Genomic DNA, 26,651 nt, shown 5'->3' with positions numbered 1-26,651 from the left:
TTTGTATAATTGGATTATTCTTTTAATGGCAGGTATAATTTTTGTGTATAAGTGTGATTTTTTCGTTAATTAATTAAACAATTAGAGAAATATTCTTTGAAATGAATAATAATGTCAATCAAATATTACAAACATGAATTTTGCAAATGCAATAATTAATTATTGTTTAATGAATTAATATATGTTGGAAAAAAAAAAAGATTTTTGTGTGATGCGTGCTTGCAAAATGTTACAAGTTCTCGAATTGTTCGATTATATTTTGTTTTAGGTACAACTCTTTAGAATGACATTATTCTCAAAAACTTTGTACGAGTCGGTATCATAATGATGATGCATTACGAAAAAAATCGGTTGTGAATCAACTTCATTGTACTCAGAATTATTGAATCACCTTTAAATTCCTGTGGCTTTCAATGCTTTAGTCAAAGCTTTTCCAGGAATATTTGCTTTGTACTAATTATATTGGAATATGCCTGGAAAATGCTTTATTAAATTTTCATCTTTCTGAAAACATTTTTCTCCTAATACTTTTTAAGGATATAATATTTAAATTATATTTATCCTCAAAAAATATTTGAAAAAGATTCGAACTCGGTCAAGATCATTTCAAAATTTTATTCAATATCATTTAAATGTTATTAAAGGTTTAGTTTCAAGGTTAATAAAAGTAATTTCTCAAATATTAAAATTCAATTCCAAAGGCATTTGAAGATCATTTCAATGATATACTAGATTAAATCACTTTTATATAATCATATTACCTTAAAACAATAGAAAAATCGCAGTTCACTGAATCGACCAATCCATTGTGTATAAAAGTTTTATTGAATTATCAATTATACAGAAAGAAAATAATAATTTTATTTCCATCGTATATTCGTCAATACTGGAAAGCAATGTTGAAGAAAGTGTAATCTAAATTTCAACAAGTAATTCAAATAATTACTTAATTCTACTTAAAATTTTCACCAATTTCCAAATAATTCATAATCAATTTTTCAAATCAAAACGAGTATTGGTCCACAGACATCCCACTTGCTTATCCAATCAATCTCTACACTACAGATTATCAATTTTCCCTTCAAAATAACAAGTCTTAACTAACAAATCAACGTATTGAATTAATCGAATTAATCGACGTGGACGTGTGTGAATCGATTATATCTAATATCTAGGATTACGGGGAGTAACGCAAAGGCAACACAGCTCTTAGATCCTTGTTGAGCATGCTCGAAGGGTTGTCGAGATCTCGTACAGCCTGCGACGCCCTCATTCTCGCGTCTTCCCTCGTCAACTCGTTTCGTTCCAACACCTTGGAAAGAATCTTCTTCATCTGTGGCCCTATACCCCCCTCGGCAGAAGTTTCCAAAGTATTGAGAACTTCGTCGGAATATCCGGTATATTTGCCAAATCCCTGCTTTCTAGCATCCTTGCTCAACGAGTCGTAAAGATTTGCAAGTTGTTGAAGAGTGGCACTCGGTGGTACTTTCGAACGTCTTAGATAGCTGGTCAAACTTGGCCTTGGAACTTGGGTCACCTTCTCGCCCAGACGTGTGAACCTGACGAGAAATGGTTGGAAAATTGTAAAAAGTTAGTTATTATATTTGATAAATTTTTCTTTCTTATCGTAATAATTTTCGTAATATCAGTTTTGCTGTTCGATTTATCTTTTATCTTTCGTTCAAAATTATCTAAGTTTTGGTCAGTTCGTTTCGTAGAATAATAATCTTTTTATATCGTCTTTGATTTCATTTATTTGATACGTTTTTCGGAATTTTGTTATTTGTTTTTAATTATTGCAAAAGATTTTTATTATATTTACTCGCTTATTTAAATTTCATTCATCGATTTATTTCGAAAAATTGAAAATATTCACTGTCGTTAAATTATTTTACTTATCCCTATTTTATGAAATGATATTAATTATACATTTTTTAATCTTAAAACAAAATTTAGAAGAAAAACAGCATGTTTAATTGGATTATCGTCGAAATTCTGAAGGTAATGGAGCAATTTCGTTGAATACACACCTTTTAAGTTTCGTAACGAGTTGATAGAACATTTACACTCGAAGTAATCACTGTTGTTTTGTTGTTTGTGTGTATTTAGTTAGGTAAAGTTTCTAACGAGACTCGAATCGATATCTCAACTGAATACTGAATAATAATATTCTTATCGCGGTTGGTTCACTCTACTGTTTATCTACTTCGTATCAAGTTCGAAATAAACATTAATGAGAATTCGTTTCACTTATAAACATTATTTGTGATAGATCCAAATGTTGTATCAAATTCAATCGAATTTAAATCTTTTATATTTACGATAAAAAAATGATTATATAATGTTATATACGAGATTTGATAAAAATATCCGAAGTAAATATTAATTTAATCTGATAATTGACGATATTGATTGTCTTTTTAAATAATTTTACTTTTTTTAAAGAAACGCTATTTCTAAACGATTAAAGAAATTAAATAGAATATAAAAAAATTATTTCAAATCGATGTCTAGGAATGTTTACAAAAAAAGTTCCCGAGTAGTTGAAAATATTTTGATGCAGTATAGAAGAAACGAATATATCCCACTTATGCATCATATAAAATATATATCCTACAATTAAGAAATATAGAAATAATGAAACAATCTATCTAAATGAAATCCACGTGATTAAACTAGACACCTATGAAAATTCATATTTTCATGAATACGATTAAAAAAAAAAAAAAAAGTAAACGTAGATACAAATTTTAATACTATTAATCTATCGAACATCCCAACAAATATAATTTAATTGCATTAATTACGCATTTCCAAAATATTCCCTCACAAAAGATAATCGTCCCAAGATTAAAACCTTACCTGTTCTCATCGCTCTCCTCCTCGGCCCTCTCCATTTTCTCCATCTTCTCAATTCCAACTCCCCCGACGCTTTTCGACTCCTCCAATAATTCTTCATCCACGAATTTCGACGTGGTAGGTTTCAAGATCTCGTAGACGCCTTGGACCACGCTGTCGATCGTCGGCTCTTTCTTCTTCTCATCGATCACGGTTACCGAATCGGCTGTCGTCACTTCCACCCTCGTTTCCGTGTCAATCGAGGAAATCCATTCGTGATTTTCCTCGGCAACCTCTTCATTCGTTTCTTGCGCGGCGTGCACCTGTTCCGGTTCCTCGTAATTCGTTTCCGGCGTCGCGTAGCTCGTCTCTGGCGTTTCCTCGTTCAACTCTGGCGACCCTTGTACCCTCGTGTGATCCTCGTAAGATCCAATAGGTTTCGCGTTGTCTTCCATTTTCTCCTCCACCGGTTTCCTTTCATCGCTCAATGCCTCTTTCGAATCCTCCGAACCGTCTTCGATTTTAGACGCCTCCTCCATTCTGTCTGTCGATGCCTCCTCCTCTTGGATCTTGGACGTGTCTTCCTCCGGTTTGCTTTCTTGCGATTGTTGAGCTGCTTGCTCCTCCTCGTTTCTCGACGTGTCTTCCGAGTTGGATTCTTCCTCCTCCGCGTTCGAGTCCTCTTGAGAGGTTAACACGAGCGAGGTGGAGGAATCTTGAGAGGTTGTTTGTTGATCCAGATCCGTGAGGGTGATCGGTGAGGTGGAGGGGTTCCCCGAGTTGGTCGAAGTGTGCGTAGCCTCTTCCGATTGGAGGAGTTTCAATTGCTCGACAGCGTGGAATATCACCTGTGCAAGATAGAGACAGATTCCTTTGGGTGGGATTACGATAAGTAAGTTTTTCAACAAAATTTTAAGATTACGTTTCATCCGATACGCGTTACTTTTTTTTTTTTTTTTTAATCGATTTTTATGTTCGTTTTAAAATTGACATTTTTATGGATCGAATGAAGCTTTTCTTTTTTTTGATGCAGTTAATGATGATGCTCACTTGCATAGCTGCTGGAAGATAGGAGTCCGAGTAAACTGGCTTCGAGAAGGCCGGTGGATTTCTTAGAATTCCACAAAGAGCCTAAAGCAAAAAGTAATAATTATCACAATATATCTAAAAATTATGAAAAGGAAAATTATAATTTTAATTCCCTCGAAAATTTTTCTTGCGATTCGTAATTTTTATTTAGGAATATTTGGTGTATTTATGCTGGAAGTCTTAATAATCGTTTTATTTTTAGTAAAATTTCGATAAATTGTATCTTAATTTTGAAGGAAATATACATGGCAATTCTCTTACAGATGTATGTATAATTTACAAGATAATTTTAATTTATTATTTTCTAATTAAACATCTACAAATGTTCTTCTTAGATTATAGCGTGAATTATTGATATCAAAAACAAATAATATTATGGTAAGATTTTTTCCTTCATTTATTTAATGCTTTGTTGCTTTAATGCTTGGTTCATTTTATCTTTTAATATCGTTATTTCAAATACTGCATACATATATTCGATTCACACATTACAGATTCAAGTTTTGAAGTAAATGAGAATTATCTAAAGAAGAGATTCGCGAACAAAAGGTTAAGAATCGTTTCTTTAAAGGATAATTAAGAGGAAGGAAAAGTTCTCGTGGCAGAAAATCGTCGGCCACGATTCTTGAGAACGGTAGAACGACACAAGGGGCGGCTTTGGTGAAACTTCTCTCCGAGAGTTAATTAAAACTCGACCTTCTATCTATGCCAAAGTAAGTGGTAACTTTTTTCCTCTCCCTTTTCATCAGCGCAAGTTTTTGGAAAAGAACTGAATTGTGCAATTAATGCGAATGAAATGGCTAATGAGACTTTAAAGGGAACATTGGTATTAATTTGTGGCAATTTGTGAAATTTAATCGAAACGAACTTCAAATAATCGAGTTTAATGTGAAATTGTTATTTTAATATTAATATAATTTTAACATTAATATCTGACACGATTTTTCCGATAGAGGATAGAATATTAATTTTTTGAGAAATACTTATTTTTTTTTTTTTTTGGACTTCACGAATGTTAAAATAAAATATTGAGAAGTACATGGTTAATAATATTGATACAATAATATATCATTGTTAAAAATATTAGCAAATATTAATTTTCGATATTATAAAGTTTTAATATGATATTTTTTTATAATCCACATCAATATTTCCTTTAAATTCTTAAGAATTTCATTTAATAATTACGAAAAATTTAGAAAAATAAATTTAAATAATTTCTAAGTAATTCTAATAATTATGTTGTAAATTATATTAAGTATCTTAATTGATTAAATGTGTTTATTACATGGTTCAAACGAAAAATAATAATTTATTTAAACTAATTTTTCGATACGATCCATCTCCAAGATAAAATACAATTTTCTTTTCCAAATTCGAAAATTTATAACGTTATCTATACCTATAATTATTAAAAAAAGATGCTATTCCCTTCCTCTTCGTTTTATACTCAATAATTAAAAATAATATAATCATTTAAAATCCGTACAATCTCTTCGCAACTTCGTAATTAAGAATAAAATCTGTCATGATTAATGTCTTTCGATCAACAAAATTACTTTCCAAACTCGTTGTCGTGAAACAACGATTCCCTATAAAATATAAAATATCAGCACATAGAAATCTCACCTGTCGAGACAGCAGCGCGATCACCAAAAAACAATAAAATATCTTCTTCATACTGCTTTTTCCAGACCTCCGCTATAATAATACCTCTCCTTTCCTCGAAAAGATCCTCTCTTCGAATGTGAATTCCCAGAGGACGAGAAACGTATTTCCAATAAGAAATACTGTCACCAGATCGCCATCATCCGGGAAAAAAATCGGACTAGTCCGCGTGAGAGCGTCGTTATATCGAAACTGAACGACCCAGACCGGTCCACGGAGTGCTCGTTCCTTCGATTCGTCGATTTTCCTCTCGTGGATCAAGGTTCGCGGCCGAGCGTCGCCGAGGAACTGGTCTCGAAAAAGGCTGGTAACGGTTCCATCGCCGCGCACAGTACATTCTAAGCGTGAAAAGAGCAGAAGTGTTAATCAAGGAGGAAGAAACGAGAGGCCACGCAAGGGTTCGCGAACGAACGCAGACGCGTGACACTTGAATTAAGTTGAGATCGGTATGCGGCTCGCGTGCGTGAGCCGAGCTTCGTTTTCCGCTATGCAGCGTGGCCGAGCTGGATTCGCTTCCTTTGATTTCCGGTTTCGGGCGAACAGCGATGCTCGCGTTCCGCATCAAGGTTCGAGCATTAAGGATGGGGCCGGAAAAATAATAAAAATGATCGAACAGAGATTGTCAAGATTCAAGATGTAGATTTGAGATGAGTAAAGCGAGAAAAGAAAATAATTATTGGTGGAAATTGTACGTTGGAATACGTAGATATGTAGATTCGAGTTTTCAGGTGAGTGGATTGGTAGTAGGAGTGAAAAAAATGTAGAATAGATATTGTATATATGTAAATTTGAATTTAAGGTGACTGGAAAGAGGAATAGAACGAAAAAAGAAAAATTATTGCTCCAATTATGGGATGGAATAAATATGTATAAATATATTCAAGTTTGAAGCGAGTAAGAGTGGAATGATAAAATTTGTTTTGTCTTCTAGATTTGGTTTGTAAGTAATAGTTTTTATACAATTAATTTTTGAAATTGATCATGATAAATTTTATCCTTTATTGGTATATAAATTAATTTTACTTTTATTTTATTTTTTCAGGAACTGGTTTATATATGTAAGAAAGAATTTAGTGCAAGCAAGGATTGTTTTTCTGAATTTTGGATTTAGTTTTTTGCTACTATGTAATAATGTGGATTTTAGTTTTTATTTCAATATTTTAATAATTTAGTATTCGTTTGAAGAAAAAATATTTATTATTATAAAGGAATAATTCTTCTCTTGATTTTCAAAGTTCATAATCAAGTTTTTATTTTGTATATAAATATTTGTATATAATTGTAGTAAATTCTATTCCTCTTTTACTTTAATTTCTTTTCACAATCCACTTTATGTATAAAATTATGAAATGTGTATATTATATTCTTAAATTATTTTTATAAATAAAAAACGGTACTACTTTCAGATGCGGATGGAAATTTCTAATTAATGTGATCTGAAATTTGTTGAGTTTGATGTTTATACGTCGATTGGTGGAATGGATCTTAACTAACGTAGATATTGCATACGATTGCATACATCTAATTAATTGATTGAATCTTAATAGAACTTGTGCATGTATTTATAAAATACTTATAAATATTTATAATTAAAAATAGTTTTAATTACCATTGAGTAAAGTAAGTTATTATTACTTTTTATAATAAACAAAGTATTAACTTTTGTAATTATCTTATAATTCTAAATATATATGTATTTAAAATATTAATTAATCAAACATTTTTTTCAGATAAAACTATAAAAATGTTTTAATTCATAATACAAAAAACTTTAAGCATTAATTAATTCCACTTACTATATGTATACTATATAACTACGACTAATTTCTTAAAAATAAAAAAATAAAAAAGAAGAAGAAGAAGAAGAAGAAGAAGAAGAAGAAGAAAATGTCTAAATAATAATATTATCCTTGATTTATATCTCGTCGTCCTTGAAATCATGAATCTTGTTTTTTCATCTTTTTAACAATGAACTATTCATTTCAATAATCAAATGTAAAACATATGGAGCGAAAGTGAATCACGAAGAACAATCAAACGATTGGAACTTTCGTTCTCGGAAGGCTGCGACCTTGCACAAGGCCGTCATGACGATTTCAGTAGAGAAGTAAAGGAAAATGGACGAGAACCAGCGAATCCTGTTCGATGACTGCACTTTCAAGGTAATTCGGTTGTGGATCCAGATTGTACGCGATAGTGAAAAGGCCGACTGGTTTTTAACACGAGTCTCTGAATCTCTATTCGTCCACTGACTATTTGTGTCTTTATTAGCACATTTGTTGAAAGTATTAAGAAGACTTTTAGTTATAGTAGTATCTCTGTTACTTGAACTATTTTGGTTAAACGAATTTTCAAATAATGATATATAAACAACATAGATTTTTATTAGATAAATAATCATTCTACGTTTTGAGGAAAATAATATGTTTATTTATAAAAAAAATTGATATTTTTATTTTAAAATTAGAGATTTTATACTTTTTAGAGAGAGTACAAATTTTTGCAATTAATGCATAAAGAAATTATATGCATCTTGCATATAATTTCTATTTCATTCTATTTTTCTTTTTTTCTATCAATGTCATTAATTGCGGATTTCCTAATATTTTATCAACACTCTTACCAGTTTCTAATTTCTTAAGCATTTCCGGTTTCGTTTCAATACTTGTTAACACATTATCGACATAGGTAGATACAACGTCAATTTCAAAATAAATAATTAAATTTCAAATAAAATTTTATAAAATATAAAGAAAGATATTTATATTGCTGAGTTATAATGTATAATTCGTGTAACAAAATAATGGGTTAGTAGAACAAATGTTAGATTTATTTGGATAACGGAAGTTTTAATGTATTTAAAATTAATACATCATGAATATTAGAAGAGAATTTAAAATTTTTTTCCTTTTTAAAATTTTCCTGATAAAAATAATTTATTGGCATTTTTAAAATAGACTTTTAATTTATTGATTTACGGTATCTATTAAAAAATAGTTAGTTTAATTTTAAATGTAATAATTATAAATATAATAATAATTGTGCTTTTAAATATAATAATAACATAATAATTTATTGTTGGAATTATTTTGAAAAATGTTATTTTTGAAATAGATTAATTATTTTCAGAGAAATTGTACAGAGAAGTAGAAATTATTTCTCTTCTTGGAAAATATCTGTACTTGGAAATATTATAAATCTCATATTTCGCTTCATAAATAAATTCATTATTTGTATATATTTTAATGAGAAATTTTTTTTAACTTGAAAGTAGAATTTATTTTTTGTTTTTCACACTCTCGTTTCAATTAACATTTTATTATTGTTAAGAAAATTACTAAAAGCTGATAAAATAAATAATACACCGTTCATGTTCAGCAGATTTTAATTCTTAGAATTTATTCTAATAAACTTTATTCAAGATTCATTTAATTATGCTAAGAAGAAGTTTTTCTAGAATATTTTTGAAATTTGATAATGATTTGTTTCAGAGAATTTCAAATTCCATTTAACAAAATATAAAAAAAAGAGAAAGTAAAGTTTCATTTTTCAATTAAAAACAATTTGTAGGTGGACAGTAATAAATGATAAATAATTTTAATAAATATATTCTGATATAAAAATGCCTATAAATTTATTTGTAATAAAAATAGAACAATAAAACTAACAAAAGAGAAAAATTAAGTGATCTTATTTAACCAATCAAATTACTTAAATCTTTATAAGTAAATAAATATTAATTAAAATCTTGTACATAATTAAATTTGCTTGAAAAAATATTATTGCCGAACAAATTTTACGACAATGAAAGTGAATACATATAAAATTACATTTGAATATCATATTTTATGACACGTCCTAAATAAGAAACAAAAATTATATTTCTTTCTTTTCCTTTTAAGACAACTTTTCAACTTTAGCATCTAGAGTTAACTAATTTTTTCGCCAATTAACAAATTGAAACGCGATAGAAAAGATTACTCCAGGTTTCCGTAACGCGAAACTGGTATAATTTGGTAATCATAATGTTATCAGTGATGTATTGAACGTATGAGGGTACCTCCATTCGATAAGAGAAATTTTATTCAACGGTGAAATGGTATATAGACTGTCGAATGCGGGAACGGTTCACGCAGTTGCATTTCGATTATTGCACTTCGTGGAAACTTACGTGAGTGCTTTCCCTCGGCGGAAGTTGGGATTGTCGAGGAAATCGATTTTGGAAAACGATGTCGTCGGTTTTGATGTTGATCTTACTGGTAAATCGTATTTGTGAATGTTCATTTACGTGCATTATGCGTGTACGATATCATTGTTAGAATTTAATTTATTATATTTGAGTGTTTTTTTTTTTTTTTTACAAAAGTTATGGACATATTTTATTTACACATTGAATTTAATTTTCTATCCAATATTTAGATTATTATCACTGTTATTTCGAAGGAATTTTATTTGTATAATTTTTGATATTATGCGTTTATCAAAAGATCTATTTTATTCAAATATATTTTCAATTTCGAAAGAACTTGATATTATTTATTTTATTTTTTCTCTTTTTGAATATTCAGATTGTTGGATCATACGCTCAGTCCCCAGATCAATCGTCCGATAAAATTAACGATGTGAAATTGACAGATATCGTGGATGAAGATTCTATTATCACGTCGACATTGAAGAACGTTCAAACCGTAAGTATCGAAGGTATATAATTGATCCACTCGAGGAAGATATACATTCGAAACAGAAGCAGTGCAATGGATGATACAATAGCCAGAGCACAAAGCACTGGAGTACTTGCTGTACAGTAGTTTGTTTGTAACAATAAAGTGAAACATTTCTGGGATTATAAATCGTGTTTCATATTTATTTTATACGTATGTGGATTATAAAACGTGTGTAACACAAGTTCTTTACGCTTTTCGCAAGATTTACGATGGTTATTTTTAATTTTAATTCTTTTCTAGGTTTGACAGAAAAGAATAATCCCCCTTAATCCTCGTGGAAGAGTGTAAAAAAGTTTTTTAAGATTTTCACATAGATTTTAGATTTATCCAAATTGAGATGTGATCTGATTCGAAGGTATAAAACAAAAATAGTAAAAATATTTTATCGTAAGTTGAAGTTCTTATTTTTATCATTGCAAATAAGTAAAGGAATATATGTAATGAAAGAAATTGTAGTTCTATTACTAATTTTAAAGACAATTATCTTATTTAAATAGTTATATGTTTTAATCCTTAAGTGTAAAATTATATTTCTCTAATTTATATGTTTTTGAAACTCTTATGTTATTTGAAATAAGTTTGTATAATATTAAATTATTTTCCTCAATTTAGAAAGAAAAAAAATTTTAACATAAATTTTATTAAAAAAGGAAATGAACTCAAATTTTTGATTCTTTTTCTTTGGCATTGTAAGCAAATGTAAATTTTTTCCAATCATTGATTTAATTTACATATTTTTCTATTATTTTTTAAGCTAAATTGTTGCATTTTAAATTTTTTATCGTAATAATTAAATTGCATTCTATTATCGCAATTACAATATTCTTCTATCTCGTTAAAAAAAACTTTTTTAAAACTTCTCATGAACATCAGTATCTCAACATCCCAATTATTAAATCAAATTTTAAAATCCAATAAAAAAAAAAAGAATCACAATTATGCATCAAATTCTTTGCTGCATTTATTAAATTAAATTCTGTCAATCCAATAAAAAGGAATCTCAATTGTACCAACCAAATTCTTCACCTCAATTTTATCAATCCAATATATAAAAGAAATATTTCAAATTCTCAAATTCTTCGTTCCAATTATTAAATTTTCCAACATGATAAAAAAATATTTCATCCCAAATTCTCCCATGATTTAAATTCCATCGAATGAAAAAATAAAACTCGATTACATTTCATATATTCTACATCAAGCTCTCTTTTCGTACCACTTATTCATATGAAATTATTCCACCATTAAATGGCTCTTCTAACAAACTAACATTAATTTTCAGCCTGAAGCAACCACCACGTCGAAGCCAAATCTCTTCTCCTGGTTTTTCACGCCATTCGTGCAGAATCTTCAGATCGACCCCCAAACTCTCCAGAATCGTGTCATCCAGCTCAAAGAGGCGTTGAACAACCTTGGCTTTCGGAATGAAAAGGAGGGGAAGCAATTAAGCAACGCGAATAATTTATTGAATCTCGCCGGTTTGACTGATTCCGGGTTTTACACCAATAGAGTGGAACCAGCCGGTTTTTTCGGTGGAAACGGATGGTTGGCGAACAAAGGTGGACTCTTGGGCGGCCCAGGTGCCATTCTTTCAACTGGCAGCATTTTGACGGATTATCCCACGGCATACAGGCGGAAGTAAAGGCGATTCCTATATCATAACTGATAGAAAATGGACTTGACGATGATTTAATGAATTGTTATATAGTTGGAAATGAATATATGATTGTTAATGAGGAAAATGAAGAAGATATCATTAAGGGATGATATTTTTTTATTTTAATTTTTTAATTTCTTTTTTTAAATCATATCTCAGTTCAATACCTCAAAGATTATTGTATTTCTAGGGTATTAGTTGTTATCAAGTTTTGGAAATGTATAATGTAAATAGTTACTTAAGAGAAGAGCATAAGTAAAATTGATTTTGATTATTGTTCAATGAATAATAAATTTCATGTTAGAAATTTTATATATTTTTAATAATGATGAATGCAATCATTTTGCAATTGTTTTGAAAATATTTAAAATATTCTTGACTCTCAATATTGTTTTATATTGAAAAATGTTGAATTAGAAGATGACAATAAAATGTATGAGATTATTTTCAACTGCTTGAAGGATTTTCATTTAAGAAACATTCTGGATGACTCTTTTCGAAATTGAGAAAAATTGATCAATTGTAGAAAAGATAAGAAGAAGAAGGAAAGTGGAAAAATGTATGTATGAATAAAGAGATTCTTTACTTTTTTTTTTCGAGCAAAATATAATTTTATTATATTATTTCAAATATTTTAAATATTCTATTATATTATAAAGTTTCTTCCCTCTTTGGAATTTCTTATTATTTTTCAAATTTATTTTTTATCTCTTTCCAATAAATTACACATCGAGCAAATGTTCAACTGTCGAAGTGGAGAAATTGGTTTAATGAATAAGAATTGCGGAAGGTAAACGTCCGATATTGATGATGAAGTTAACTGAAATTTTTCCAACATTGAAATATCGAGGAATAAAACGGAACAGGATAAAATAAGAAAAAGTATTGAGAGCAAATAAAGTATAAGTAGATAATTCCTATGGAACGTGTGCGAAAAAGATGTGGAAATTCTTCTGATAACCTTTTAGAGAACGAGACGAAAGCTTTCGATAAATAAGCAGTTTTTGAACAAGGAAGAAATTCTTTTGGAATAAGTACAGTAGAAGCCCTTGATAACATTCAATTTTTTTTGTATACTTCCTATGCGATGCATTAATGGATCAATAATTTGGAATTATGCTATTGGAACTAATTACTGAAGAATTTTGATTTTTCAAATTTGGTGAAATTCCTTGTATTATATTAGATATGATATTATACAATCTTTTAACTTTTTGAATATTAATTTCTTATAAAGATGACATGAACAGCAAGAATGGATTCTAATAATGATTTATTCTTTCTTTTTTTTAGAAATTTCAATAAAAAAATATAACATTCAAAATTAATTAAGAATGTATACTGAGAAAAGAATTTTTATCTGAATTATTGTGGAAATGGATTACTCTTTTAAGCAGAATTAATAGATCCTCTTTAATAAGAATTTTATATATGGATGAGAATGATTATAATTGATTGGACAGCTTTTTAATTTAAAATTTAAAAATTAATTGTTATAAATCGTTGTAAATAAATCATTTAATAATTTAAATTAAAATTTACAGATTGTGCAATTTATTAAATGAAATTTGTGGCTATGGATTTTATGGCGTACAAAGTAATGGAAATATAATAAATTTTTCACGTAATCAACTGGCTGTAAATTTAAATTACTTATTGAAGAAAGCTATCAAAAGATATAATATTACAATCAATTGCGCGAATCTCGCTAAAAACTCGATGATATTTTTCACAATGAAATATAATATTCTCTTTGTATACAATTAAACATTCGAATCACTTTTAAATGTTTCAGTTTATGTAAAATATTATATGATAAAAAAAAAAAAGAAACATTGAAATTCAGATTGAAATTCACAAAAGGAAATAGAATCTTGATATACATTATTTTATTATATGTTCAATAATGTCAAAATAAAATATAAAGAATGATAAAGAATGAATATTTTGAGAATTGTAATCAAATGTAAATGAAAGGTAAAATTATTGAAAATCCATTCATCTATAATTTTATATTTAAATTGATACATATTTCTTTTGTAGATTCGTCTAATCTTTTTTCTTAAGTAATTTCTTTTATGTCAACAAGAAATTATAGAATTAATTAATAAGAAATCCTGTTAATTTTTGAAAAAAGAGTTATGACATATAATAATCATTATTTTTATAGTACAAAAATTCAAAGTATATTAATCTTTATCAGAAAAGAATAATTATATTTATGAATAGAAAATAAAATAAAAAAAATTATGAAGTCATATAAAATTTTAAAACAAATGAAAAGGATATTTTGAGCACAATGATGATGAGTATAATGTCTCTTTGTTAATGAAATAATGAAATTGTCTGCAATATAAAGAATACAATATATTTCTATACAATGTTCGTCACTCAACTCAAACAATAATTTCTGATTCGCATATTTGTTTGTGAAATAACGTCGCAAATTCAATGTTAAACAGTTAGTTTATTTTTAAAAAGTATTATACGAGTTGCGAGGAATGTTAGCAGTAAATGCAAGTGCATAAAATGGTTTTGTAGAAACATTCGATATTAAAGTTTTAACGAGTCCTCCGCGGTTTCAAAGTGTGACATGCATTGTGAATTGTGTATACATATATCCTTGGGTTTAGTTTCTGTCGGAACTAATTATTGGTTACAGTGATTCGTGGAAAACGTGAATTGTGATAAAGGAAACGTTCCATTATTGGAAAACGGTCGGATACTTAGTCGTTTTGATTAATATTCGTCAATTTATAACATCGTTTTTCCAATAACCATGAAATATGAAGAAAATTTAATATAAATTTAAAATGAATTTAGATCATTTTATCGAATAAGTAGTAATTAAAATATCATTTACACGATTTCATATCTTTATTGAAAATTCAATTCTCACGCGTATATGTATATCAATCTTCTTTAATGCTAATTCTTTCAAATTTTTATTTTTATTTAAATTTAATTTTCTATACGGCGAGCCTTTATTCTATCAATCTTATTCATAGTTCGTGTGAATTCCACTACGTAATGAATTCCAATACTAAAATATTAATGCTATTGAGATATTTGCATGGTTTTATTAATAAATTCATCATATTTCATGCTATATATATATCTAATGTATCGCGATGTTGTCTTGATCATTGATAAAATTGAATATCAAAAATGTTATTATTTTTCTTTAATCTATAATTCTTTAATTACGAATTATTTTGATATTTTCTTGAAGATTCTTTATTTTTTTAATATATATAATGAATATATATCGAAAAGATATAATATTGATATTTCATTATTGTTTGTTTGTATATTTTTTTATATTTGCAATCAATTTTATCAAAAATAGTTTTTTCTCGTTTTAATTGATTATTTTATTTTCGCATTTAATTCTCGTGAATTATTAATTTATCGTGTAAAAAGTTTTCAGATAAAAAAAAATGAGTTAAAAGATATAATTATTTTTTGTCGTGCATTTTATTACTGATTATTTTTTAATATGCATTTCTATTATTTATAAAAACAAACAGTTTTAACAGTTTGGGAGAAAAAGAATTGTATTTATTTTCGTAGTATTTATTTCGTAGAAAGTTTTAACGAGACAGATTCATTGTATTTATATTTCATGTTTTCAACAAAATCGTATAAAATGTAATAAAATTTTTTACAATTGTTAGAAAACATATTATAAATAAAATAATATATTACGTTGCTAATAGAAAAAAGAAACTAACATTTCATCTCACTTAAAATTTTTCGAAAAAATATTTATAACCTGTTTTATTTAATTCGAAAATTGACATAATTTCTACATGAAACTTGTCTAAATCAATCTAAATATAAAACGTGTTTTATGCAAATACTTATATATAAATAATGCATCATGTTTCATTTCTTGGAACGACATTTGGAACGCTAAAACATTTAGAATTTTAGGATAGACAAATTCAACGAAATTCATAACCTTACGTACATCAGACTGTGAACCCTTAGTGGGGGAAGCGGGCACAAGTAGGGATGCCATGAAGTGAGCCTCGCATCGGGGCGGCAGTCGAGGCTCGTCAGTCGACCAAGTAATACGTATCCTGTTGATCGTCGGTATAAGTGTGTAACGAACAACGTGTATATAAAGATAAACGCGAAACGGAAGAAAAAACGTAAAATTTAATTGCTTGCAACGGTGAAAAGTAATAATTGTGCTCGCCTCGAAGTTTTTACGTTGTTTTTTCGTTCGTATTGCCTCGTATAGTTTCGGTCGTGAGTGTTATCTTTATTTCGTTTATTTTATGTGGTGTTCCATTCGAATCGAGAATTTGATTAATCGACCGTGTATACTGGACACAATTCCTTTCCCTTTTTAACTATAGAAGAAGAAATTTGCTTTTCGATTCAATAGGAAGAAGGATGAGTAGGAAACGACGTATATGACGCCGTATCATCGTATCGCGATGAGGTAAGAAATTCTTAATTTTCTGTTTAGATTTTCGATATGTTTGTTATTATTCTTGTTGAAACACGTTATCACGTGCGAATAATCGCGTGTATACATTTATGTAATGTTTGGAAAGGACAATAAGCGAACAATAAGCGAAATATGATAGGTAATTTGTTTTGAAAATTAGACATGGCGGTGGAAGAAAGCGCGCGGTTTCGTATGAATTTAAATACATAGGTTTAGTCAGGGCCCGCTAGGGGGACACATTTATTATTAATTTCACATGTATTATGTAGATCTGAATTTCGTTTGAACATAAAAGAGAAACATTTAAAAATTACGATTCATTATATTTCGTTTTCTAATTTAAAAATCTAGAAATTTAACTATAAAAGGCAAATAGGTTAGTGTTGATAAATAATGATATGAAATATAATAATTTAATAATAGATAAATAAGATTTTAAAGAACAAATTATATTATGATATATTTTTTGCAATTTAAATCATAAAGACTTATTATAAGAAATATATATATATATATATATATATATATATATATATATATATATATATATATATATATATATCGATTAAAAGTAAGAATAATAATGAGAAATTTCGGAGCTATAATAACAGAGAACAGAGTTCTAAACTTGAAAATCAAATTTCGTTAGTATTTCTCACTTTTCTTTTTTTTTGGTTTTTACAATATCATCAATATTAATAGTGTTATAACGTATTTACAATATTTTTTTCTGCGAATGAAAATATACGCGTAGGTGTGTTATAAAAATTCCTTTGACGCATTAATGAAATAAAAAAGAAAAAAATATATTATAATATAAAATGATTAATAATATGAAGTACGTTTTGATATGAAACGAATGGATAGTTAAAAAAAGAAATTATAAAATGAAATTACACAATACAGAAGTTAGATAGTTTTTATCATACATTGAATTAGTTTATTTAATATCAATGAATATATATATATATATATTTATTTATTTATTTAAGTATTTATTTAATGGAAATTTATTTAATTGGAATAAGAATTATTTTACATAATATTTTCCTTCATTATAACGAATAATTTCTAAAATGTAAATGCATGCATTAAAATGTACGACGAGGATTATAATCTTTGTGTGGAACAAAATTAATGATTTCTTCGTTTTTTATTCTGAAAAATGATCTTGTAAAAAACTTATATCTTTTATATCTCTCTACTTTAATAAAAATTCTTTAATTGTCATTAGATTTAAAATCAGATTAAGTATATGTATGACGAAAAATGCAAAAATTTAAAGTTTTTTAGATCAAATTTTGTAATATTCCTCTTTTTTTTTCTTATCGCAGTATGAAACATCTTCTTTCTCGAAATTAGAATTATAATATAAATAGCTTTGCATCAGGAATGGCACAGAGAACAATTATCCTAAAGAAAATAAAATATTTAAATAGTAACGAAATTAAAAGCAATTATTACGAAATTAAAAATGCATTAAAAACTTCTCATATATTTATATATAAAAAAAAACAGTTTTGTGATAAATTTTATTTTTGAATTAACAGAATTTAATTGTAAAACTGAAAATTTGATATCATCATTTATGATCCAACAATATTATTTAATAATCAAATTGATTATTTCGAATCAGTAGTTTTTTCAGATTACGTCTAAAATCTTTTTATTTCATTCGATCTCTTGCCAAATATAAAAATCGAAAAATAGAATAATTGAATATAAAAACATATAGAGAGAATATAAAAATAAAATATTTTTTTTTCCCCCTAAATTTTTCATAAATTCTTTTATTTCGAATTCCATAAATTTTTTTGTCGGGAACAAAATTCGAAATACCATGAATTTTTATCAAACATAAAATAAAAAAAAGGAAATTTGAAATTTGAACAAACTTTTTTCCACGCAATATCCATGTACAATATAATATTTTAAAACTAAAAAATTCGAGATACTATCCGAACTTTTATCAAATTTTATAAAATAAGAATAATTCTTATATATTATTCTACATAGGACAATTATACTGAATATGAAAAACTTGTGTCACAAAATACAAGATTTTTTCCCCCAATCCACGATCCAAATCAAATTACTCAACGAATAAATGAATTATTCAAAAGTTCGGCGCAAATTCACGTTTCACCTCGAAAAGTAAATTCGTTCGAATACTTGCATCATGTTACACGATAAAACCGTAATTAAGAGGCCTTGTCTCTGACGACAAGGTATCTCGCGTGACTGGTTAAATCTCTGGATATCATTAGTTAACTATGTAAGTATGTACTCTTTACTCTTGTACAGATTCTGTTTGGCAGTAGGAAACCCTGGAATATAACCGGGGAACCGACCGGTTCGTGGGCGTTACTTTCTTGAACGTGCGAAAAAAACTTGTTAAAACCGATGTTACATGTCTTTGCGAGATAATTTGAAACTAAAAGGTTATCAGAGATTAATGATTAATATTATAGAAATACTTTTTTTTTTTTTTTTTTTTTGAAAGGATATTGATTCTTATAAAGAGACGCTGTAAGGATTTAAGGGAGGGATAAAAGAATGAGAGATCGTTGAAAACGATTGAGAATCAATAGGTATTGTTTATTAAGAAGAAAGGATTATTAATTCTTAAAAATTGATATAAGAATTAATTTAGAGAAAGAGGTGTTAGTTTTTAATAATCGATGTTACAAGGTCTTTCGAAAGAGTCGAAAGCGAGAATGTGATTTTGAAAACTCGAAAGTTTTGATATTATGAAAATATTTTGTAGAAAAAGGAAAGTAGGAAAGATTTTAATAATCTTAGATTTTAAAAAAGATGAATATCTTAATTGTAGAATTTAAAAATTATTGTATGAAACGATAGACATTATTCGAGAAAATTTTATAAAGATATTTCGTAATTATAACGATAAATAAATTAAATAAATAATTACTAATACTAATAAATAAATTATAAAATTATTTGTTGATTAAATAAGAATTAAAAGTCATGAAGCGTAATTTCCTTTTCTTTTTTTTTACGAAACATAATATTTTCCTCCCTGTGTTGTTTAATTTTGGAATTTTATATGGTTAAAGAAACATTGTTTAAATTTTTATATAAATACCGACCAAGGGAATATTTAGTTAGAATGAATGTAAAGTAAATTTTCCGAGTATTTCCCGGTGAAAATTTCCATTCACTGCGCGATATTTCCATGTTTGCGACATGTTACGATTCGCATATATATAGAAAACAGATAAATAGAACAAATTGCGTTTTTTTTATTCGAGTAAAAAGACTATATTTCGTGATCTATCAATTATTTCGCTCGTTTCGACGAGTTCTGAATAAAGAAGAATTCTTGCTTATTTTCGACTCGCGTCGAGAAAACGTATTGCCGCGTATATAAAAATTTGATTGAATGGCGAAACACTGTAATAAACAATCGAATAAATTTCTATTGTAATAGATCATCTTATACCAATGTCGTATCGAATCTTTGTATTACTATTTTTCCTTTTTTTCATATTGTTTGACACTTGTCGAAAAGAATAATTGGATTTTTCGCATTTCGTTTTTATCGTCGTTGATTAGTTTCAATTATTAGTTTTCTTCCATTCTCGTTTATTGCCAATGTTTTCTTTCGCTATTGTTAACTTTTATTCTTCCCTTGATTTATTGTAATAAATTACATATCACAGTATTTGAATCGAATTATATTTTTTATTACACAAAACTCTTCTCGAAAGTCGCTTCTGTCACATTTTACGTCCTTTTATCGTTTCAATTCTTAGAGGAATTGGATCCTGTGACGAGTATTGGAAGAAACCACCCAGGAATTTCAAATTGACACGTAAAACGCATCTGATACACTAATACCAAATTACACACCTACGTCTCGATACGCGATGCACGAAAATAAACCGCGATGCTTTATGCATTTTTAATTAGTCACGCTTTATATGCAAGCACGAAAGTTTCTCGGTCAAAAAACTTAACATCTCAATGCTCTTGTCTGATACTTTCGGGACAAAGTTCTCGCGAGAGGAAAATCGATGGAATCGAAGATGAAACTCGACGATGAGTGTTTGAATTTTTTATCATAGTTGGACGTCAATTCAGTTACATTATTAATTAAGTTTCTTTCGTCGTTTTTATTGGGATTTATCGGGGCGAAAATTCGTTTTTTTTTTTTTTTTGTAACGAATATATATATATATAAAAATTTTTTCTCGTATTTTTTAGATTCGCCAAATCTAAATTCGAAACGTTAAAGTGACAACAAATATTATATAAAAATTATCTCGATATTCAAATAATTTTCAACAATTATAAAATTTATATCGAAAAATCTCATTCTTTATCTGATTATTAAATTAAAATTTCCTAAATTTCGCTTTTCTCTTGAGATTAACGAAATAGGATTAATTATTAATAATATAATGATTTTTTTTTTATTAAAATACACGATATAAAATCTATTTTTAATAAAAAAAAAAATTCATGAATGAAAATCTCTCTCAAAGTTATTGCGTTCCCCGAATCGAAAATTCTGTATGAATTCCAACGAAATAATATTTAGTTATTGCTAATGTATGATATAAAAATAGATAAATCAAAAAGTTTTCTTTTTTATCAATTTTTATCAGTTTACAGTGAATTAAGCTGGACCTCAAATTATTTTTATCCAACTGGTGGCGTGATCGAAAGAAATAAGTTACTACCGAAAAGAGCGATCGTCGACCGCAAATTATCGTTAAAACTTTCTTTCAGACACGCTATTCGAACTTTTATATATTTTATTATATATTGTACAATGTACTCACGAAAGTATTAGAGCACTCGTTGCAAATAAAACGTTGTAATAATGAGATATATTTAGATTTAAATTCTGGGGGTATTGTTGAAATTATTGTATAAAACAAGAGATAATTTAATGGGATATCACATTGAGAGAGTGAACAGGATTTTTAAAGATTCAATATTATTTTTTTTTAAAATACTAACTTTATGTTAATAATACGAGATAAAAAATTTAAATATATAAAATATTTAGATTTTTATCACATTATCACACGTATAAAGAATATTTTCAGGCAACATTTTATTCGAAACATAATGATTCGAATTTTGAATATGGATTTTATTGAATGAAAGAATTGCTCCATATCTAATTCATTATATTCTACGTATAGATAAATTTTAATCGAAATCAGGATTAGATGAATTTCTTTGCAAAATATTTGTGCAAGTTACTTTATAATATAATATTGTAGATTTATATAATGAATCTTAATAAACTTTAATATGCCTTAATAATCTTAATAAAACTTAAGTAGTTTACACAGTTTTATGAACGTTAAAATCAAAACGAATATTTCGAAAAAAACGAGTAGAATTTTTAGTAATAAAAATAAATTATTTATCTTTTCATCCTCGAATCAGTATCGTAATTGAAAAAAGAAAAAAAAATTCATAACGTTTTATATGTTATATCAAAAATATTTTAGGATTGGCTGAGTTAAGCTAGTTAGGAAAATTAGGAAAATTAAGTGATTCGGAATCGTTTACAACACGATGTGAAATGAAGATGTTTCGCAAAGATTTCAAGGTCATTTTTATCTTTTTAAATAGAACCCACTAACGAACTTGCGAAAAGATCACGATACAGAGTGATAGAGCTAGTTAACCTTCTGAACGGTGGACTTCTTCATATATTTGTATCCTTAAACGGTGAGTTCGTTTTTCCATATATTTGTACGGTATGTTTAAAAAGTAGTTCCTTTTTTTTTTTTTTTTCAAAATTATTTGCATTAGTAATTTATTAAAATAGGAATTTTTATATACTTAAAGAATGTATATAATATATAAAAAATTAAAATATATAATTTAGTGAATTAAACAGATTAGTAAAATATAAATACAATTCTTGGTAGTAATTAAGTAATCCTTATTATTTTCAGAATGTAATTAAATAACATGTCTAAATAACATGAACAATATATCAAAGTATCTATCAAATTCATAATATTTACATATATTAGAGTAATTATATATTCATAATATATTTACTAGATCAATTTAAGCATCAAGTTTCAACTCTTGATAAAAACAGGGAATTTATAAAAGTTTTCTGAAATTTTAACTTCTATTTAATTTCAACATAATCTTAGACTAATCAAGCTTTAGCAATAAGAGTTTCCAATAATTGTACATTCTCTTCGTACTAAACATGAAAAGATCAACCACGACAAAAAGAAACCTGAAAAACCAAATGGAATTCTCCATAATCAAAAGTTGCTCGAAAAACAGAAAGGAAACAGTTTTAAATTTCATGATTGTATAACGCAGAATCTCTGACATCTTCGAATATTGAAATCCTATAAAAGAGAATAATACTGACTTTTCTTCATATTTTCCTAGATCTTCTCTCTAATGTACATTTCTAAATTGCCATTTATATAATATTCTAACAGATGGACCGTCGAATATTAGTCGTGATTTATCTTGCCCCCCTTTCGTTTACATAACCAAATTGTTTGCAGTCACAACGACCTCGTAGAAGGATCGTTGATTCCTCGAGAAAGGAAACGAGGATCTTTTCACGTTTCTCTTTCTTTCCACAGTTTCGCCGTTTGTTCTCTTTGCACGGTTGCATCGATTTATAATAAAACCGAGTATGAAAAAAGAGAGGATTGACCGACGACATGACACTTTTGCGTGTTTCCATTTCCATTGGTTGGGATTAAAGAAATAAAATTATTATCTTTGAATGGAAAAAGGGAGAAATTGGTCTCTCGAATTTGATTTGAATCGAAACGTTTGTGCAGGTTTTTTTTTGCTTGAGCGATTAAGTTTCGAGATTTAGATTGTTGTGAAAATTTTTTCAAATTATGATAATAAGTTATAGTAGATTATATATATATATATTGATTATTATTATTATTATTTATGATTTTAAATGATGGGATATTATCTTCAAGATATTATTTTTAAAGAATAAGTATTATTTTAAAACTAAAAGAATTTAGATTTCGTTGTTTTTCTCTCGTTTGAAGTTTCTTTGCGGAAATAAAGATATAATTAAGTTTCGGTCTTTAAAAGAAAAAAAAGGAAATTACATTCTTTCATTTTGAGAATAAATGATTGAAAGGTTGGTGTGAGAATAGGAAAAATTAAATGATTGATTAAAAGAAGAATTATTAGGTAATTAATCTCGATCATAATAATTTGAGATGAAAGAAAATTGTTTTCTTATTTTTTTTTTTTTTTTAATTTTATTCAAAATAGAATACTAACGTGAGTTTTTCTTTAAATGTAAAATCATCATCATTGTATAAATTTTATCAAGAAATCGCACATTTTTCTTGACAGATTTAAGAAATTGTAACAGATTTAGTCAATTCATAATTCAAAAGTTAAAACATAATAACAAATTATTTTAGTTAATCTCTTTATTCGTTTTTTTTTTATCTCGTTTAATCCATTCTTTTCTAATTAAAACAAAGCTCTTAAACTTCTAATTGAATAATCATGCCGACGAGGCTGTTTTTTATCGACCAGATTTATGAAGATAAATCCATCCATTTAGAATCAGACGACATTCTTTGTTTATACGTTAAATTATTCCTGGATAATAAACGCTTTCAGAAAGTAATAAGAAAAAATTCGTGACATTATCGGGGGAGGGAGGGGGGAGGGTGGGGAAGGGGGGAAGAATTTCAACAACGCAAGACATATTTATAAATTAATTCGAACAAGGAATTATTTTTTTAATAATAATAAATAATCGTAATAAGTTCTTCGTTGATTCCAGACAATTGTTAAATTATTTTGAATCAACAGAAAAAGGACTTATCGTAAAATCGTTTTTCCCCTCCAATTACTACTTTAATTTTTACAATAAAGTTTGAATGTTTAAATTTCGAAAGAATAAATCAATTGTTTATTCACGTAAAATTAAATAAAATTGCCATACTACTATTTTACTCTGCACGTAATTATCCTGTATTAAAAAAAAAAAAAAAAAAAAAAAAAATATCAATTTCCATAAATCGAGCATCAAAAATAGAATATACTACTCATATAATTAAGCATTATATAATTATCTACTATTCCACGAATACTCATAATGTACAATATAATCCATCATTGACTTCTATCAATAATTTTAATTCGAGATCAATCTCCGTTCGATCGAAAAATAAAACTGTAAATAAGGATAACGTGATCCGTATGACGCTCTACAGGGGGCAGCCGATCGAATATCGTTCAATTATCAATGTGTTACGTCATTCGGCCACTTATTCGATAGCAAATGTCAAAACGTTGGAAAAAAAAAAGCAAAACGAAAGAAATGGAAGGCCTGCCCGCTCGAGTGACGCAAATAAATCATGCACAATTCTCTTTGTTAATCTTCGTTTCACGAAGGGTGACTGTACTCCTCGGTCGAGTGTACAGAAAGAAGAAAAAGCTCGGCGACAGTGGAGAGTAAGATCCTCGAGGCTAGTAGTTTGATCCGTGCAAGGTCGGCCATCTGGCTCGATAAAAGCCTCTGTCGGATACGCGGTAGCTCGACCCAAAAAAGGTCGTGAGTGTTTGAGAAACTTCTTTTTGTAATTGGATCGAGCTGAACTGCAACCGAGATGAGTTTTCGCGGATAATTTTCTCTTTCCCCGAACGAATCGTCGATAAATTGGTAGAGGATTATTAGCAAATTGATATAAAATTTTTACTCGATACGATACTTTGTAATATTTTTTTTTCAATTGAATTTCGTTTTGTTTAAAAAAAAAAATAGATAGATAAATGAATGGAAGGGATTTATTTGAAAAAGTATAGAATAGTTTGTGTTTTCAACACGTATAATCGATCCTTTTCCATTTGTCGAATTTTTTTTTAATATTTTTCAATTTAGAGTTTCACGAAGAAGAAAGAATTTTTATATATATATATATATTTTTATATTTTCTTCTTTTATTTTTGTATATTCATATGGAATATATCTTTGTCTTTTTACATTTACTCTTTGTCTTAAATTGCTATATCTTTTCTAAAAGAATATATTTTTCTATTTTCAAATTTGTTTTCATCCTATACTTTACGTACGCGTTATCCATATCTAATATTTGCCTTTGTTTTGTATCAGTTTTTCTTTCAGAATAATACAATTCATAGAACAGTAGTAGTTCTTTGTATCTTTGTCTTATTACATTTCTCTTCTTTTACGTTTGTCTTTCATCCCATTCGATACGAAACGACAAAGATCATCTCGATAAACCTAACCTCAAAGTCTAACCAACTCAAAACCCGACCTCAAAGACGAGGCTCCAACCTTTTCAACCGAACGAAAAATACACCCACGTTTAAAAAAAGAAGAAAAGGAGGGAAAAAACGAGAGAAAGCTTACAGAAAAAAAAAAAAAATAGAAAGCAAAACATTTCGAGCGATAAAATATTTGCATAGTTGTTAATGGAGCTTCGAATAACAAGAAATTCCATGTATTGAATTTCCATTGTGCAAGCTCTTTCCAAGTCTATCGTTTAACTTTCGCGATGGATCCTCGAAGATATCCTTACCGGGGAAAAATTTTCTTCGTGGATATTTTTTTCTCTCAAGTTTTAAAAGTACCCGTATTATCGCAATATCGTGCATCTGATCGATGAGAAGAAACAAGAGAGAATGGGATTGGCTTTAGAATTTGCTCGTTATTCCTTCCACGTGTATATACATATATATATACGTTCTTTTCTATTTCTTGGCATGATTCATCGATGAAGATAATGCACGTGCTCTCGAAGACAACAACGTTGATGATAAACTTAACTCGAGTTTAAGAAGTTCGTCTTCTTGGTGTGAAATTCGTGTACTCTTTATTCTTATTGCGAGAGATTCCCAAGCTTTATTCCCTCAAGAAAAGACCATTTTTATTTTTGTCTGTGACCATTTTTAGGACGTTTTCGATTCGACTTTTTTTTTTTTTTTATTCAATTCGTACTCCTTTTTCTTTTAGAAATAAGAATAATAGATACAACGAAGGCGAATTAAAAGTCGTGCCATTGCATAATATTAAGGAAAATTTGGAAAATAAATATAGAAAAGTTTTGAACTATAATCTACTCTATTAGGAAAAAAGGTTGAAATTATTGTGTGATAGAAAATAATAGATTTTTTTTTTAAAATCATTTTTTCTAAACAATTTTTTTCTGAATCAACGAATTTTTAATTGAAA

At 27.8% G+C, this 26,651-nt stretch overlaps 3 protein-coding genes across 3 annotated transcripts in view; 2 read left to right on the top strand and 1 right to left on the bottom strand.

The window, feature by feature from the left end:
- Positions 1 to 806: 806 nt before the first annotated feature.
- ImpE3 (Ecdysone-inducible gene E3) lies at positions 807 to 5,935 on the bottom strand. The gene is made up of 4 exons (XM_003698905.4): positions 5,557 to 5,935; positions 3,889 to 3,969; positions 2,863 to 3,686; positions 807 to 1,559 (listed from the first exon to the last, which is right to left on the bottom strand). Exons 1-4 carry the CDS (start codon positions 5,605 to 5,607, stop codon positions 1,178 to 1,180), a joined length of 1,338 nt encoding a protein of 445 aa, XP_003698953.2. The 5' UTR covers positions 5,608 to 5,935; the 3' UTR covers positions 807 to 1,177.
- Positions 5,936 to 9,705: 3,770 nt separating this feature from the next.
- On the top strand, positions 9,706 to 12,581 carry LOC105736999 (uncharacterized). The gene is made up of 3 exons (XM_012494006.2): positions 9,706 to 9,854; positions 10,164 to 10,283; positions 11,602 to 12,581. The coding sequence occupies exons 1-3, from the start codon at positions 9,825 to 9,827 to the stop codon at positions 11,959 to 11,961; spliced, it is 510 nt and encodes a 169-aa protein (XP_012349460.2). The 5' UTR covers positions 9,706 to 9,824; the 3' UTR covers positions 11,962 to 12,581.
- Positions 12,582 to 16,018: 3,437 nt separating this feature from the next.
- LOC100869610 (uncharacterized) overlaps positions 16,019 to 26,651 on the top strand; it is a 71,333-nt gene continuing 60,700 nt past the window's right edge. Inside the window, exon 1 of the mRNA XM_012494003.3 lies at positions 16,019 to 16,429. The gene's annotated coding sequence lies outside the window, so the exon portion shown is untranslated. The remainder of the gene's footprint in view (positions 16,430 to 26,651) is intronic.

Source organism: Apis florea, unplaced genomic scaffold, assembly GCF_048593485.1.
Source record: "Apis florea isolate Af1SG1 unplaced genomic scaffold, ASM4859348v1 contig_2274_pilon, whole genome shotgun sequence".
Lineage (NCBI taxonomy): Eukaryota > Metazoa > Arthropoda > Insecta > Hymenoptera > Apidae > Apis > Apis florea.
The sequence above is the reverse complement of the archived record's forward strand: the minus strand, read 5'-3'. Positions and strand labels throughout refer to the sequence as shown.